At 39.7% G+C, this 18,331-nt stretch overlaps 1 protein-coding gene and 1 pseudogene across 1 annotated transcript in view; one reads left to right on the plus strand and one right to left on the minus strand.

Annotated features, from left to right (window-relative positions):
- Positions 1-18,331, plus strand: part of Macrod2 (mono-ADP ribosylhydrolase 2) — a 1,962,999-nt gene that overhangs the window by 55,106 nt on the left and 1,889,562 nt on the right. The window contains exon 3 of the mRNA XM_028884439.2: positions 3,145-3,252. Coding sequence (XP_028740272.1) covers positions 3,145-3,252 — 108 coding nt within the window. The remainder of the gene's footprint in view (positions 1-3,144; positions 3,253-18,331) is intronic.
- Positions 15,774-16,393, minus strand: LOC114703585 (annotated as a pseudogene).

The following is an 18,331-nucleotide window of genomic DNA, read 5'->3' on the forward strand; positions in this document are numbered from 1 at the left end:
CATACTGGATACAATCATTTATAACTTTTGGAAGTTAATATATATGATTTTCATAGAAGTGAACTCAGAAAAGAAATCACATGATCATCTCTGTAGATGCAGAAAGACAGACTCCAACACCCTTCATAATGAAAGACCTGGAGAAACTAGAAATGGAGAGACTTTAACTCCACTTAGTAAATGGCAAACTGATAGCAATCATGCAAAAATGGAGAAAAACTCCAAATAGTCCCACTAACATCACTAACAAGATGCCCATTCTTCTCATCCCTATTAAATATAGTGCTTGCAGTCTTAGCTATAACACTAAGAAGGAAGTAAAATAGACACAGGTAGGAGAAGAAGAAGTCAAAGGATCCAGAAGAATTGGCAGAAGCTATGATTCTGTCCATGAGAGAATTGTGCCAGTTTTTGATTTTAGGCAGACTTTATACTTTTTTTTCAATATAGCCTTTAAAATCTCTAAAATTGACAACTTTTTCCTGGGGGAGCATTTTCCTGTCCAGGTGATTGACAAGTCAGTTTGGATTGTCTCTTATAAGGGTGAGGGGAGGAATGGACACAACATGATACAATATATATCCTTGTTTTGTTTTGTTTTTTGTTTGTTTGTTCTTCACAAAAACCTCTTGATAGACAGTGATCTTGTAAAGTTTGGGGCTCTTGGAACCAAGTTTAAATGGCTATTAATGCCATTCTGTGCACCTCAAAATGTCACGTTTCCTCCAACAGCTAGAGTAGGACTCAAGCCCCATTCCATTCCTCTGACCAGTACTTAGAGTCCTGCATTTTCAGTCATTGGTTTGATACGCCATTGATTATGAAGGAGGTGTCCAACCATAATGTCCTCAAATCCTGCCATTATCTAGCAACTTGACAGCATCACTACAAGTGTAGTGGTGCATACAAAATATTCCGTGAAAAAATAGGGGCTTAATTTATAGACCCATTTCTTAAAAGTGGCGAATAGCTTATAAGTTTATTTTTCACCTCCCAAACACAAATAAATTTTGTTTTCTTTGTGAAATCCTTGCTAATTTAATACCCACTGCAGTTCTGACATTTAGCTTCAGTGAGGAGTCTTGTAATTTATAGATTTTCACTGATGCTGATACTTAGGATGGTCTGCAGAAATCATCAAAAAAATTTTTTTTGTAGTCCAGAGAACTTTAACAGCAAAGCTGGGTTTTTAAATTTAAAAGTCCTAAGAGCAGTAACTGATGGGATGTAAAACTCAGGGTCTTGCTGTATTAGGAATCTCAATTGAATTGTCTGCATCAGATTAGCCTATGGGCATGTCTTTGGGGGTATTTTTTTTTTTTTTTTTTGATTGCTGATTGATGTGGGAGGGCCCAGCCTACTGTAAATACACTGTAAATAGTGTGACTCCTGGGCAGGGGCCCCAGGCTGTTTAATAAAAGCAGCTGAGCAATTCAGAGAAAGCAAGCCTTAATCAGTGTTCCTCCATAGTCTCTGCTTCAGTTCCTGCCCCCTCCCAGGTTTCTGCTTTGAGTTCTTGTCCTGACTTTTCCTGGTGGTGGCCTATAACTGGAAGAGAAAATAAAACCTTTCCTCTTCCAGGTTGGTTTTGGTCATGGTGTTTATCACAGCAAGAGAGAAACCAAACTAGGACAGCCCCAAAGACAATTTAGGTACTTCAAAACCTATCACTTCTTATCTCCCAAATACTTTAAAATTACATGCTCATCTGAGAGTGTTTTAGTGAGTGGATAGTATTGTGATCAATCCATGTGAGTCTATTAAATGGGTAACAGAATTTATTAAGATATAAATTGAGGAAATACACTCATGAATACAAAAGGGAGTAGACAGCTGAAGTTGTCCTCTGATCTGACCAGGAGTGGATCCACCTCAAAGGCAGGAGTAGGGAGAAGGGGCTTGTGACCCTTCTCCAACTCCTTATAAGAGGTCACATACAGTGGCAGGAAGCACTGCCCCCTTTGGGCTGAATAGCCCAAGGTCATGGGTGGAGCAAATACCTCTACAGGATAGCATTATAGTTCTTCATAAAGGATGTGCATATTTCATAAATACTTAAGTTTAAATTTATAAATGTTTTTCTTAGAATATGATAAGAGTACTTTTATGCATAATCTTTATGTATTTTAAGACATTCATGTTAAATGGGTTTACTTTGTCTTAAAATGGCAATTCAAATAAGTATAAGTATGTAACAATGTGTCAGGTTTTAGAACAACTTGCTGGCTCTGTGTGTTGGATGGAGCTATTCTTTTGCCTAGTAATATTGTCTTGTAGGGGAAAAGGTTAAATACAATGTGGAAAGAAAAGAGCGTTTTCACAAATTCAGATCTTCTCCTTGAGGTGCCCTATCATGAGGGACATCTTTTTAAATATAGCAAAGAGTTGAACCTATATGGTTAAATAAATGTTTTGAAGGGTTCTTTTAAATAACTGGAAAAAGTGGCAATGATCCTTCACTGTGAAAAATGTTTTCTTTCTGTAGTTGCCTTATGAATATAATAGAATGCAATTTCATTTTCAAATGATATTATCATAATAAAATTGATAATGTTAATTTTTTTTAATGACCAAAGACATTGCCCTTTGTTGCTCAAAAATCCCAACTGACCACTGGTCTAGCCAGTGCATTTATATTGAAAATAGAATATAAATAGAGAACAAACCACACACCTGGTACTTAAACATATTTGAAATTTTTTGTTTGTAATTCTGTGATTCATATTGGCTCTTATAGTTGTCCTGATTAGAAAGCAGTTGGTTAGTGCTGGGAGAGATGGCTTAGTGAGTAAAAGCTCATGTCATTCAAACATGAGGCCCTGAGTTTGAATCCTCAGAACCCACATAAAATAGCCGGATGTGTTTGAGTTGCTGTGAGCCCAGTGCTCCCATGGGAAGATGGGAGCAGCCATAGGAGGATCTCCAGAAGTTGAGGTCCACCTTGGCACATGCAGTGGTAGTAGGACCCTGTTTCAAAACAAGGTGAAGGTGAGAACAGACACTTAAGGTGGTCCTGTGACCTCCACACTCGCACCACGGAACGGTAATGCACCCCCTTAGCATGAGCGCACACATGCATGTACACAAAAAGATGTTGATTAAATTGGGACTATTACTGATAATGTGTATCTCTTTTTATTATAGAAGAAAATACTCAGGAAACACCACAAATGAAGAAAAGTTTGAGTGAAAAGGTTTCTCTCTACAGAGGTGACATCACATTGCTAGAGGTGGATGCAATAGTCAATGCGGGTGAGTGGTTCACTTTTCTGTATTTACTTTGCTATGCCTTTATGACTTCAAAACATTTTCTATACTGTATGGGTATAGAAATGCCTTAAATCTTTTTCTTCGTGCTTAAAAACATTGAGGATTTGTTTTATATATCCGATTAAGAGTCTTGCACTACTGGAGAAGTAACAAACTATTTTAAAGAGTTCTTCAGAATTTTAGTAGTTATATGAATACTGGTTTCATGTTTGAGTTAATGAGAAATAGTAATTCAGCTAGCTTTTTCTTTCTTTTGAATAAGTTCTAAAGATACAATTAGATTATATCAGCCAAAAGAGAAATGTGGAGAAATTATCTGACTTCAAATCCTCACTTGTTTGTAAGTTTTCATTTTTATTATAAAATGCATTTTACTTGCATATTTCAGTGTATAATTTTCTTCTTTGAATATTGAAGGAAATATGACAGCATGCTATTTATATTGTTCTTGTCTCATATGTTTTCTTGCGTTATATATCAAAAGGATGTAACAATTGTGATTCTATAAGGATAAATATTAATAAGAAAGAATTATGATTTGTGCTTTAGAAAGTTAAACCCCCTTTGTAGGTTGAAAGTATCAAATGAAAGCATGTCTAGACTTAGGTAAAGGCAGTCTTTAATCTCGGGCTCTTGAATGGAAGAGGATGGTGGCCCCGGAGAACTGAAGAGAATTGAAGTAGGAAGAACTATTTGACCCAGAAGATCTATAAGTGTCTAAAAAGGGCTTTCTTTTACAGGAAGATGTAAAAAAAAAAAAAAAAGTACAGAAAGTTTTGGGGAATGGAATGATGGGATTAGACAGGTGGCTCCTTCTGAAGGAGCCATTAGAGAGTGGTGCTTTTTCAATAATCACAGTGGTTCAAAATTCAGGGGTTTAGGACAAGGAGAGAGGATGGATGGACTTAAGTTTGGTGAAGTCCATGAGGCAGACTTAACCTGGGTAAATGGAGACAGAAAGTTCAGGTATAAGACAACAGAATAGGAATTTGGACTATCTCTGTCAGCCTTAGCAGAGGCTACAAGATGTCACCTGTGAGTTTTCTGTAAGCCAAGATGAAGAATGTTGATTTACAGTTAGCAGTCTCTCAGAACTCAAAAGAGTGGGTGGGACTTCTTGACTGACATTGTTTTCCAGAAGTGCAGGGTTCAGGTAAGTTCCATGTTGTCTCAAGGTTATCTCTCGGGTGACGTAAATTCACACAGGGTGGTAGGAAAAGCCTCGGAGGTGAACAGAGTAAGAACTGGAAGACCCTTATTCAGCACATGGCAGGGTTCTTGGGGTCTGGCATGAAGGCTGGAAGTCTTGTGAGCTTGCTCTTCCTTCAGAGTTTGGTGTCAGTTGCTTCGTAAAGTACAAGCTTTGCCATAACCCGGCTCAGTTTTCTTTTTCTTCTAATGCCTCTTTGCTTCCTTTCTCCTCTGATGCTTCTCTTGCCTTTTTGAGATGTCATTTCCTATTCCAAAAGGAGTGTGGATTGTTTAATCTCTACCCAACCTAGCTGCCTTTTTTTGGTCTGATTTTTATCCATCACCTCACAGGCTCAGATCTTCCTTATATGTAGACCTCATAGTTTGTTTTTTGTGACCCTCAGTTTCAAGCAGTTTTCCTTTGGTTTATACGGCCAAGGCCTATGGAGCAGTTGGGGTCTTGGAAAGTATCTCATGAACACTGGTACAGAATTTGGGTTAGATATCCCTGTGGTTAGTGAGTGAGTAATGATTTACTATGCCAGAATTCTATAAATGTATGAACTTTAATTATAAAATATTTAAGATTTAAAAGTTTTTATAAATGTGCCGGGCGGTGGTGGCACACGCCTTTAATCCCAGCACTCGGGAGGCAGAGGCAGGCGGATCTCTGTGAGTTCGAGGCCAGCCTGGTCTACCAAGTGAGCTCCAGGAAAGGCGCAAAGCTACACAGAGAAACCCTGTCTCGAAAAACCAAAGGAAAAAAAAAAGTTTTTATAAATGTACCAACATTCCAGTATGTTTTTGAAATTTTTAGTCAATGATTCTAGTTCTTCTTTTTCTCCTTGTTAACATAACATTGAATTTACCTTGTTCACTTGAGAGTAACAATAACTTTTCTTGGATTCTGTTAACTGTGTTTGTTCTTCTCCATGTAGCACATAACAGTACCCTTTTTATTTATTCTTTCACTACCCAAAGCAATGTCTTGACCTTATGATTTTAAGAGATGTTCGGGACTGCCACTTGGGGCCATGTTGGTGTCCAAGGGCCACAATACTGTGGGACTGTGCAGATCTGGGTGGCCTGTGCTGCCACCTGAGGCCATGGGGACAACTGGGTCCAGGCTGCTGTCTAGGACCATGTCTGGGTCTGGGGCCTGCCACAACCAGGGTCTGTATTGATGGCCCATGTTGCCACTAAAGGCCACACGGATGCCCAGTGTCTAGGCCACAACCTGTTACCATGTTGGTGTTCATGTGCTATGCTGCCACTAGGGCATTGCCAATTTGAGTGGCCACAACCATCACCTGGGGCCAAGGTATCATCTGGACCAGGGCTGCTGCCGAGGGCCATGTCTGGGTCCATAGCCCTACAGCAGCCAGGGTCTCATTTGATATCTGTGGCTCCTGTTACCACTGGGGAGCTGTGTGGATGATGATGGTCTGGTCAGCCACCTGAGACCATGTTGGTGTCTGAAGATCATGCTGCTGTCGAGGCCATACTAATCTGGGTGGCCTGTGCTGCCACTTGGGGCCATGGTGGCATCAGGGCCTGAGGTACTGCCTAGGGCCATGTCTGGGTCCATGATCCTGCTGCAGCTGGGGTCTGTGATGATGCCCATGGCCTGTGTTATCACAGAGGGTCATTGGAAGCATGCTATGCTGAGGTAGCCCCACTCTTCACTGGCCCTGGGATTGCTGGCCCTGCCCTTGCTGTATACTGTAGCAGGAGAGCTGGCCCTTCAGACTCAGTGACAGATGCTCCCACCCTTCACCATAGGCTTGCACCTCATCTGGGCAGCACTCTACTGCTGACCCTGTGGTCAGGGACTTAGGTGAGCTTAACCTGAGGGTGTGAGAGAAAGAGAGCTGACCCTCCCTGCTTCTCTGTTATCTGCCATGTGGTGGCATAGGTGAGGGAAAGATGCCCTTTCTCCCCTGCCCCGTTATACATACAACAGGTAAGAGAGCTGGCCCTGACCCTCACCCCCTGCAGCACACAGAAGAGTGTGCTTTGCACACACTAGAGCTGACTCTGTTGTCAGGAGCGCAGGTGAGCCAGCCCTAAGTGTGTGAGCCAGGAAAGTTGACTCCGTCTCTCCACACCCCTCCTATACTCCCTACAGCAATTGGGAGTGAGGGTCCTGCACCTTGCCTGGGCAAAACAGTAGAGATGGACCTGGTGGTGTAAGTGTGGGTGAGCCACATCTGAGGATCTGAGAGCAGGAAAACTGGCCCTGCTCCTTGCTGCAGGCTGCATTGGGTGAGCTAGCCAAGGCAGGGCTGGAGAGAGCTCACCCTGGTGGTGAGGATGAGAGAGAGAGAGCTGGTGGGCTGTCCTACCCAGCTACCACCCAGGCCCAGAACCAAGGTTATGAGTTAGCCTACCCCAACATCCACTGTATCTATGAACTGTTGGAACATATGAAGGGGATGAACCTATAGATACAAAACAGCAGGATCTCCATGACTCAGGACAATGACAGAGAGCCAGAGTAAGCCGGAGGTATTGAGCCAGACCAATGACTAATGCTAGCCAACACTTGCAAGTGACAATGAATGAACTAAAGGTAAACTGTGTGACTCAGTGGGCTTCCACAATGAGATTCTTTTCCTCCTTTTTGTTTTTGTTTTGTTTTGGTTTTGGTTTTTCTTTTACATTTTGTTTTGTTTTGGGGGGAGGTTACAAGGCACATAGCAGATTCGAGGGGATGGGGAGAAAAGTTGAGTCAGAATGCATGATGTGAAATCCATGAAGAATCAGTAAAAGTTAAAAAAAATCATTAAAAAGAGATACTCAAACTGTATATGTGTTAAATTGAACTTTATATAATTGAATTTATCATACCTATAATAACATGTTCTGCACTGGGAACTTGTTACAGTGAAGCAGTTTGGCTTTGGTTTTAAAAATCATTTATTTAATAAATCAATAAAAATATTTATTGGGTAATTTTTATTGACATAAAATAAAGTATTGTTAGAAAAACCTCCTTAAGTCACTATTTTGCTTCTTTTTTGTTTTACGTTGCATAGTGTACATGATTATGATGAGTTAATCTGAAGATAAGAATCAACTTTTATACCCTTCTACCTCTCTGGCTGTGATGATTGTGATTTGGCTGTGTTCACTGGACTGGCTCCTCAGGTATTTCCTGGGTGGATGGGAAAGAAATACCAATTGTACAGGTAACAGCTCTATTTACAGCTCTCTGCTGTGCCGTTTGTTGGCCTGGTATGAAAAGAGAGGCACAGCTGTTAGCTTTCAGGTATACAAGGAACATGACAGGAAATTCCAGAGCCACCTCCAGCAAGAGGTAGCACTTGAGTCAATGTGGCAAAGCCACCCTGCCATCGCTTTCTGCCAGACAGCCAAAGTTCTTTCATGACCACATTAGTATATTGAAACCAGTGATCTTTATAGTTCTGAATGGGAGGATTCGATATTTTTTTTTTTTTTTTTTTTTTTTTTTGGTTTTTCGAGACAGGGTTGACAGGGTTTCTCTGTGTAGCTTTGCGCCTTTCCTGGAACTCACTTGGTAGCCCAGGCTGGCCTCGAACTCACAGAGATCCACCTGCCTCTGCCTCCGGAGTGCTGGGATTAAAGGCGTGCGCCACCACCGCCCTGTGGATTCGATATTTTAAAGAGCTTAATCAAGTATTTGTTGAAATTCCCTTGCATGTTACCCGAGAGAAGCTTCTTCTTTATTCTTCCTTCTAGGAAGTTGCACTTATGTGTGTGTTTTAACAAAAGAAGTTGTAATAGGTATAATGTTAGCTGGCAGGGAAATAGCACACATTAAGAATCAGGCAGATAGCCGGGCAGTGGTGGTGCACGTCTTTAATCCCAGTACTTGGGAGGCAGAGGCAGGCGGATCTCTGTGAGTTTGAGGCCAGCCTGGTCTACAGAGCGAGATCCAGGAAAGGCGCAAAGCTACACAGAGAAACCCTGTCTTGAAAAAACAAACAAACAAACAAACAAACAAAAAGAATCAGGCAGATATAGGTTCCATGTCAGGTTCTTATACTTAGACTGTTTTATTTTTAAATTTTATTTTAAATAATTTTTAGTAAATTGTAGGAAAAGAAAGAAATCAGAGTTCTATGTAACCTTTTGCAAGCCTCCAGCAATGACAGTATCATGTAACCTGTAGTATAATATGAGACCTAGGAAATTGTTATTTATATATTTTTGGCAGTATTGATAGAAATAGGTTCATTGTTGTAAGGAAAGAGACTATCGCTCAGTTGAAGTGTCTGGACAAGGCAAATTTTACTCTTGATCAAGGGGGAAGAGCAAACACGTGGAGACATGAAGTACATTTTGTTTTTATTCTGAGGAAAGTGGTGACTGTATCTTTCCCCTTTGGCTGGGATCTGACCTCACAGTCTGTTCAGTTGGCTAGTTGAAAAGAACTGGCAGACCAGAAATGGAGGAGGAAGGGGAAGTGTCCCTCCTCCAAGGAGAAAAGGATCACTATTCCAGGCCTTCAAATTCCTATGATAGAGCAGTGGGCCTTTGGATAACCAAATTTTTACTGGGTAGAGAGGATTAAAACATTTGTATAAAAGTCTTACGAGATGGGGTAGGTAAGATTGTAATTCCTTGTCCTAAACACAAGTTTTGTAGTGTTTGATAAGAGAAACTCATAGTGCTATTCTTTACTGAGGATCACATTCAGCCCTTGAGCATTTAGTAAACACTTTACCAAGTGAGGTACACCATGGTCTAGGACATTGACACTTATATACTCCTATTATCTAGACTTTAGATTCCACCATTTTAACTTTCATTTGTAAGTGTATATGTATATGTAGTTTTATCCCATGTATGGAGTCATGCATCACCACAATTCAGGTACAGAACTCTTTTATTAAGAAAGAACTCTCTTCTATGTTATGGCTTGTCTCTGCCCTTTGTTAATTGTTTCCTGAGTTTCCAGATTTTTATTTTTATTCTACCCTGTTGGTCTTTTGTCACATTTGTTGCCAAGAGAGTGAAATTATAGAAGTAGAGAGTAGAGTGATATCCAGTAGAGATTAATGTTTGGTGATGAAGGGAATGGAGAATTGATCAAAGGGACACAATTTTCAGATACACAGGAGAAATAGATTTTGAGGTTTATAACACAGATGCATGTTTATAAGCAATAATGCATATTTTGAGAAAAAAAGAGTGAATGCTGAATGTGTCACTGTAGAAGTGGTAGCAATGTTTTGGAGATGTTAATTAGCTTGATCTGATAAATCTATATTTTAGACATATAAAATGTCATATAATTACTTATAAATGCATGCAATTATGATTTTGTAATAAAAACAATATAAATAAAATGTTATATAAGAATAACAATCATATATTGTTGTAGTGGGTAGCTGTTCCAGCTTTGACCTGGAAGTACTACCCTCAGTGAGGCTTAGTGGTAACTGTCATGCCTACCTATGACCTGCCCTGAGGTGGAGTGGAGACTGGAGCTCTTAAGACTCAAGATGTGGATGTGCCGGCTCTCTTGGTTCCTGGTGATCCTGGATGCTGGATGGTAGACCAAGCGGAGTTCTCCAGAGAACCCAGCTGGACTGCACCTCACCTCTCCCAGATCCTGTAACCAACCCCTTTACAAGCTATAAGTTGCCCCATAAAATAAACCCCCTTGTTGCCTTAATAAATCCTCCAATATATTGCCTGTAATCTATTGAGATTGACTTTTCTCACTAAACAAAAGACCCTTAAATCTACCCATATTGTTGCATTTTTTCCATGTATCAATAGTAGTTCATTCTGTTTTTCTCCTGTTGGTATACATAGATTTCTAAAAATTTTACCATTCATTTATTGATGGCCATTTGGGTTCTCTTCACTACTTTTCTATTGACAATAAAACGTCTATGAACTATGAATATACTTTATAAATATTCAAGTCTCTGTATGACTATAAGTTTCTGTCTGAGATAAACAACTACATGTATTATGTATGTTTGAGGAATGCAGTTTGTATACATTTTTGCTAATATTTGGTGTTAGAATTATGACTTCACTAGGTATATAGTAGTATTTTATATTTTAATTACATTTTTCAAAGGATTAATGATGTTGAATACTTTTTTCTATGTACTTTCTGGCATATGTATCCCTTCTTAGATGACATACTTGTTCATTTATAATGTTTCAGAACTATTTTAAGATCTTTATAAAATTTGGGCATTATTTTTGTTTGTTTGTTTTGTTTTGTTTTTGAGACAGGGTTTCTCTGTGTAGCTTTGGAGCATGTCCTGGAATGCGCTCTGTAGACCAGGCTGACCTAGAAATCACAGAGATCAGCCTGCCTCTGCCTCCCAAGTGCTGGGATTAAAGGAGTATGCCACCACTGCCTGGCTGGGCATTCTTATTTTTAAAGTTCTGTTCTAAATCATATCAGATATTATTAAAATATAATCCATATGATAATTATTTAAGAGCTGGTGATAGCTGATCATTTGACATAGTCCTATGTTCTGTAGACAATTAGGAAAATGTTAATTCTGATGTTGTGGGTTTCATTGTTTGGACACCCATTTTTTCTCTGGGTTCACACATTTATTTAGGTTGTTGGCACTGTGCTTATAGCACTTGCTATCAATTGCTAATATCAGAAAGATCAGGAAGATTATCCAGTCTTTTAATCCATAGTCTTTTCACATATAAAATTGGATAGTACTAGAGGCAAAGGTCAGAGGAAGATCATAACTTAATATGTGGAAAGTATGTAGTTCAGTGTGACACATGATCTGCACTTTGGTGTAATTTAGCTATCATAGTTATGACTGGCTGGCTATGGAATGGATTTCACTCCAGCGTTCTTCTCTGAGAGAGCTCAGCACAGGAGTGCCTTCCACAGTCAGCTGTGGAATTCCACATTCCTCTGATGTTCATTGTGTGCATCCGTTTCTAGTGGGCAGCAGATGCTCTAGCTAGAGAAGCTGTTTTCCTGAGTAGTTTTCCAAACATCACATATGCACGAACATGAATTGTACAATTACTAATCGTGTTATTAAATTTGATTTCCTAAAGAAGCATTTTTCTAATGAAAACATTCAGTATTTACCATGATTACCTCCTAAGAATGCTTGAAAACATTTGGGCACAAATTTTCATTTGACAAAAGAATCAGCAAAGATTTATCAAGTGCCTATTTTGTGAACCACAGACCGAGTTTTGTGGCAGAGGTAGATACATGCTGGTTGCTATCTAGCGTGATGCAGTTTTTTTATTAGATTTATATCTGAAGTATCTAGGACAAACAGAAAAGTGTGTAACCAGGGAAGTGGTGAGAGCATAGCATGCTACAGAGCCACAGGTGGCCGAGTGTGCACGTGCAGATGGCTTCGGATTATGAAGTGCTTCAAGTTTCACCTTTAGGGGATGAGACTGTCTTTTTAACCAAAGGCAGTGGTGAGTCTGAAGAGTTTGTCAGAGGAAGAAGATGCAGTAAATATGAACTACACAGATTCCCCTGGCAGTGGTGTGAAGGACCCTTTAGGGAGTGAGCAATTTGAGGGGGAGACAGGAAGGAGAGGTGAAACAATTTCACTTTGTAGTGAGTACTTCAGCTGAGGTAAATCCTGGGCTTTTCCTCCTAGTTCACAACTATTACTGTTTTTAGCTACATCTCTGCCCTCTTTACTTGTGGGTAACCCTGGTATGAGTCCATTTTGATTTGGAAGAATCTCAAGAACTCAAGTCTGATGTGCCTGGGCTAGATCAGAAAAACTAGAGTCAAAATGTATTTGCTTTTTCACCAGTATTCCTTGGATTCTTAGTCAATGTGTACTGCATTCTGGGATGCTGTCAACCTGTCTCCCACAAAACTGCTTCCATTAAAACCATCTCACCAATTGTTACCATAACCTCTTCCTTTTTTTCTCCTTGAATCTATGAACTCCTTTTGGTCCTTGTTTTCTTTCTTTTAATTTTGATGCAGTGTATGTGTGAGTATGTGTGTGATCACACACCTGTATATGTGTATGTATGTGAATGCATGAGTGCACGCGAAGTCTAGAGGTTGATGCCAGGCATTGTCCTCTTTTGTTCTCCACCTTATTTTTTTGTGACAGGGTTGTTCCCTGACCCTGGAGCTCACCAATTTGGCAATACTAACTGGCCAGCAAGCCCGGGGACTCTTCTGTTCTACCTTCCCAGTGCTAGGATTGCAGTGCTTGCCTCCCCTCCCAGCTTTTGATTTCGATCTGAACTCAGGTTCTCCTGCTCACTCAGCAAACACTTTGGGAGCTGAGCCATCTTCCCAGTTCTTGTCCTTATATTCTTTGCGTATAATACTGTTGGTCACTTCATTCTTGAATGTTAATTTTCTTTTCACTTCACTGACATGTATTTGACAGTCTCCTTTAGGGCACATGACCTTCATTTCTTACCCAGAGTACTGCAATAGAATCCTGAATGCTTTAACAGAAACTTCACTTACTCTCCAGATACAGACAAAATGATCATGTTGTCTCTCTGTTCAGCCTGCCACCTTTAGTGTCTTCTTATATCTCATAACGTTAATGGTGAACGCCTCAGTGTTTCAAATGATCTTGATTTAAATATCCTTGCCTAGTCTCTTGCTACTGATCTATAATTCATTCTCTTCGTTTCTTTTTTTCCTTCTCTTCCCTTCTCCCTCCTCCCCACTCCTCTTCCCTCCCCTCACTTCTTTATATAGCAGTATATAAGAAAAAATGTGCTTATCAGTCAGGCCTAGACAATTGCAAATACAAGGGAAAATATTTCTGTGGGTCTTGGCAAATTCTTTTGGAGTGAGAGAGGAATAGTTTCTTCTACATGTAGAGATGGGTTAGATGTAGTAGAGAAGATAGACTTGGATCCAAATAGATATGATTTATTGTATGCAAACTATATAGCAAGTATTCTCTTTGGAAATGCAAAGATAGTATGTAAAGTAAAAATGTAAAGTTATTCTTGTTTTATCCCTCTGATGAACAAATCAAAATATTGAGGCTGAAAGTAAATTTTCAGGATCCATAACTATATTATTTTATTATAAAAAATCTCTTCATATAGTATGGCCATAGTTATTTGTTCCTTGTCTCTTTTCAACCATGAGGTTGAGGACATATTTGCTGTCCTGTTTTAGCATAATTTCCTGAATTGTATTTTGACAGAGTTTTGGAGATGCATCCTTAAATCTTCAGCCTCCTGCCTTTCTTCTTTCTGTCAGTTTATTAAAAAACAAAACATTGCCCTCAGGAGATTAATACCCTTGCCAGATTTCTGAGGCTTTTATTGAAAGAAGATTATATTCTCATGATCATTTCTTTCTCTAAAATATGCTTTTGGTAAGTTCCTGGTGTTTCCAATTGCTTCATTATTTCCTCACCATGCTTCCCTTCTCTCTGTCAGACTTCAGCCTCCATGCAGAATCCAGCTCAATTTTTCCTCCATCTTCCAAATTCCCATTCACAAATTGTGGGTGTGTCAAGAGATCTTGACTGTAATCTGAGGTCACAGCAAGCAGACTCATCATTTAATGTAGCATCACATAGGATGATCTGTATATACTGACCAGATTCTATTAATTACTTAGGATATAAGATAGGTTTACAAAAGATTCAACCACAGAAAGTACAAATCAGAAGAGATCAATAACAAATTCTTTTTTTTTTTTTTTTTGGTTTTTCGAGACAGGGTTTCTCGGTGTAGCTTTGTGCCTTTCCTGGAACTCGCTTTGGAGACCAGGCTGGCCTTGAACTCACAGAGATCCGCCTGGCTCTGCCTCCCGAGTGCTGGGATTAAAGGCGTGCGCCACCACCGCCTGGCTCAAATTCTTAATGATTTTCAAAAATGCCTGGGAGATATTAACAACTTAAGAACTAAGTAATTTATTTCAAACCTTACAAGGTGATAAGGACTTAAAAGTGCCCAAGAAAATTATAGGCTGAGGCTGAGAAAGAATTGGCTTTGGTATAAAAGAAATCACAAGATGCACATGTGGATCGTCTGGATCCAGAGCTTGATTGTATTCTGGTTATTATACTTTCTATGCATTCTTCTACAGGAATTCTTATGCAGAGAGAAGATAATATTTTAGAATGGGTATTTTTGCCACACAAACAGTAAAAAGTTAAAGACCTATGTAGAAAAGGTTTCTGAATTGATCCTGAAAGGAAAATTGAGACTTCATCAGTTAACAGGAACTGACCCAGCAGAAATTGTAGTACCTTTTACTAATGCTAAAATTTCCCCATTGTGAACAGAAAATGAACACTGGCAAATAGCTTGCAGTAATTTCTTGGGAGAGATTAGCAACAAATATCCCAAAAGCAAAAGACTTCAGTTTATAAAAAGAACTAATTGGATTCTCACTCATACAATAAGTGGGACATCAATTTCTGGAGCCCCTAAATCCCATACTGATGCAAATAAATCAGGAAAGGCAGATTATAAGTCAGGAAATTTAAGTAAAGTAGTTCAAAGCCCTTATGATTCCATTCAAAAGTCAGAATTTTATGCTATTCTCATGGTATGATAAGATTTCTCAGAACCTCTTAATATAGTTACTGATTCTCAATATGCAAAAAGAATTGTTTTAAATACTGAAAACACTGAACTTATTCCAGATGATTCAGAAATTTAACTTTGCTATTTATTTGATTACAAGAAATGATTAGAAATGGAAATCATCCCTTGTATATAACACATTTCAGATCCCATACGGGTCTACCAGGCCCTCTAGCACAAGGTAATGATGAAATTGAGCAACTATTGGTAGGAAATGAGCTAGAAGCCTCAGAATTTCATAAGAAACACCATGCTAACAGCAAAGGTTTAAGAAAGATTTTTCTATCACTTGGCAAACAAGCCAAGGAAATTATAAGGAAATATCCTACTTGTTCTTTGTATAACCAAACTCCATTACCTGTAGGAAGTAACCTAAAAAGTATCCAAAGAAATGAAATTTGACAAATGAATGTGTTTCATTTTGTGGAGTTGGAAAATTAAAGTATATGGTACCATACCATAGATACTTATTCAGGATTTCAATGGGTAACTGCTTTAAGTTATGAAAAGACTGATTCTGTAATCATACATTTATTAGAAGTTATGGTCATCATGTAGTAGCATTAAACATGGTCCTAACTCCCTAAATTGTGATATTTCCTATTATCCCCCCCATTTTTCCGAGACAGGGTTTCTCTGTGTAGCTTTGTGCCTTTCCTGGATCTCTGTAGCTCAGGTTGGCCTCAAACTCACAGAGATCCTCCTGCCTCTGCCTCCCGAGTGCTGGGATTCAAGGCGTGTGCCACCCCCCCTATTATTTTTTAATCATTAAAAAATCAAAAATGTGTTTAAATAATTGACAACAGAGAAACCTGGTCAAAGAAAGGCAAGCAAATTTTGTCAAGTAAGAATTAGAACCGAGGAGCTCTATAATCATCTGGCATCTGCTCAATGTTGTATCTGATGGTTAGAAATGTACATGATAGGAACTCCAGGGATCTTCCGGATTCCCTCGCCCCCCACCCCAGTACAAGCACAGTAACACTTGTGCTGAGTGACTCTTTGGACCAAGCAGTCATCAGCATAGTTTCCTTTGTGTGTGCATGGAAGTCAGTCAAATCATGGATCCTTGGTGATCCTTAGTGCCACTTGACACTTCTGTTCCACTTTCTCAACGTCAGCCATTACACAACCAGTTATACAAGGGATACACTTGTCCATCATTGACTGCACTAAGTCCAGTTTGGCTTTAATGCAAGTTGACGAAGTTGGTATCAAAGAGAATGTGGTAAGGTGGACCCAGCGCTGGTCTGGTCTTTTCTTTTTTTTTTTTTTTTTAGACTTTAATCTATCCTTTTGTTTAAGTCTCTCATCTCTGAGACTAAGCATTTGCTTCATAGTCACATATTTCCTTGTTTTCTTTTGCTTTCCCATGTTCACACCACACTCCCGTTTCTTCTGGAACTTGATATTTCCTATTCTTAGCATGGGAAAGATTGTCTTTTCTTTTCTTTTTTTAAAAATCTAATTCCCTGTTTAAAAATTCCCAAGTGTCTTACAGGCGCTGATGACACTGACAGTGTAGGCGGAGATGTGCTGGGGGTAATCAACAGCAGAGATGATGCTCCACTGGGTTAGCATGGAGGTTGGGCTCACCGGGGCCACTTTGCCTGATCACTGCTGTGCCCCGAGGTGAGTGAGCTGTCTGAAGAGGAAACTGATAGGAGAAATCCATGCAACTGGAACAAGGCATGAGATAGGACCACCCAGCCTGCTTAGCAAGGCTAGGTAGAGGACACTAGTGATGTAGCTCCTGGCCACTTGGCAGCTTGCAGTGATGGCAGCAGTAAAAGCCCAAGCCCGGAGGGGGTCTCAAGGCAGCTGAGCTGGCCTGGGGGTCGTTGGGGGTGAGGGGCTTGGGCTTGAGAAGTGAGAGCACAGGCTGGTGATGGGGTGGCTAACCCCAGCGGCCTTTGGGGCTGGGGCAGGCAGCAGCTAAATGCTGCCATAGAAAAGACTGCAATGTAAAAACCCCAGATGCATAAAAAAAAAAAAAGGTGTGGAGAGTCTGTGGGGAGGGAGACAAAGCCAGCCACCAGTGGCAGTGGCAGCATGGTTTAATAATGTCACGTGTTAGACACCTGATGTAATGAGTATCTAAATTGTTCTAGTCTAATAAAAACTCAGGAGTCAGAAGTTGAGATAAAGACCTGATAAATTCAAAGACAGCAGAGAGTTGATTGGCTGTCCCTCTCTCAATATTTTTCCCAAACCACTGCCCGAAATGCTCAGGAAATCCTCCCTTCTCTTTTCCTGTCCTCTCTAGCAGACCTCCTCAGTCCTTTGAGAACTCTATGGCTAATCCCAGTCAGCCAATCGCTGACTCTGTCCTTTGATTTAAGGTGGCTTTATTGGCACAATGGAATGGCTGTAGGAACAATTCTTCCACAAGAGCAGATTATACTCCATAGCTCAAAAGCCAAAAAGATGACTTTTTATAGGAATGTTTTAAGGTGTTCTGGATCTTTTAAAATCTGATACACTGACAGGTAGGTTTGTGATCAACCGAAAGTGCTTATTCTGTGCCCCATGGTTTCAGGTATTAGAATATTTACTTGAGTTGTATTCAAGAGAAGCCATCTAATTCTGAAACTCTGTAGTAAGAACTGTGGCTGTTATGTATATATACATATATGTAGCACTTGTGTGCCTGGTGCCAGAAAAGTTCAGAAAAGGTGATTTGGATCCACTGGAGTTGGAGGAGATAGTTGTGAGCCACAGTGTGGTTGCTGGGAATTGAACCCATGTTCTCTGCAAGAGGAAAAAAAAAGTGTTTTTAACTGCTGAGCTATGTGATGTGTTAAACCATCATTTTCATTGTTCTTTTAAATTTACATCCCAACAAATCTTTCCTATCTGGGCACAATACTTCTTTGTTTTTATAATCTTTATTGTTTTTCTCTTAAGGAATTTGTAGAATCTAAACAAATGTTAAACTCTTCAAATAATTAAAAGATGATTTTCAAAAGAAAATAATTGCTACAGATAATGTATGGCTTTGAAGAAATCCCTCTTTGAGTTTGCTTTTGTTTCTAAGCCCCACTGCCTCTGCTTTTAAGAGAGCATCTTCTGGAGTTAAATCATAACACAGTCCTCATATTAGTCAGACTTTCTAGAGGGACTGAACTGATACAATGATTATCCATAGAAAGGGGAATTTTTAGATTGGATTACACAATATGATCTGGGTAGTTAAAAAGTAGTTGTCTGTACACTGGTGTGCCCAAGAACCATGAGGCTAAATGTCTCAGTGGTCAGTCTCAGTCTGGTGTTGAAGGCCTGGGGATTCCTGGAGAACTCCTGGCCTTTAGTG

Source organism: Peromyscus leucopus, chromosome 4 (assembly GCF_004664715.2).
Source record: "Peromyscus leucopus breed LL Stock chromosome 4, UCI_PerLeu_2.1, whole genome shotgun sequence".
In the NCBI taxonomy this organism is placed as follows: Eukaryota; Metazoa; Chordata; class Mammalia; order Rodentia; family Cricetidae; genus Peromyscus; species Peromyscus leucopus.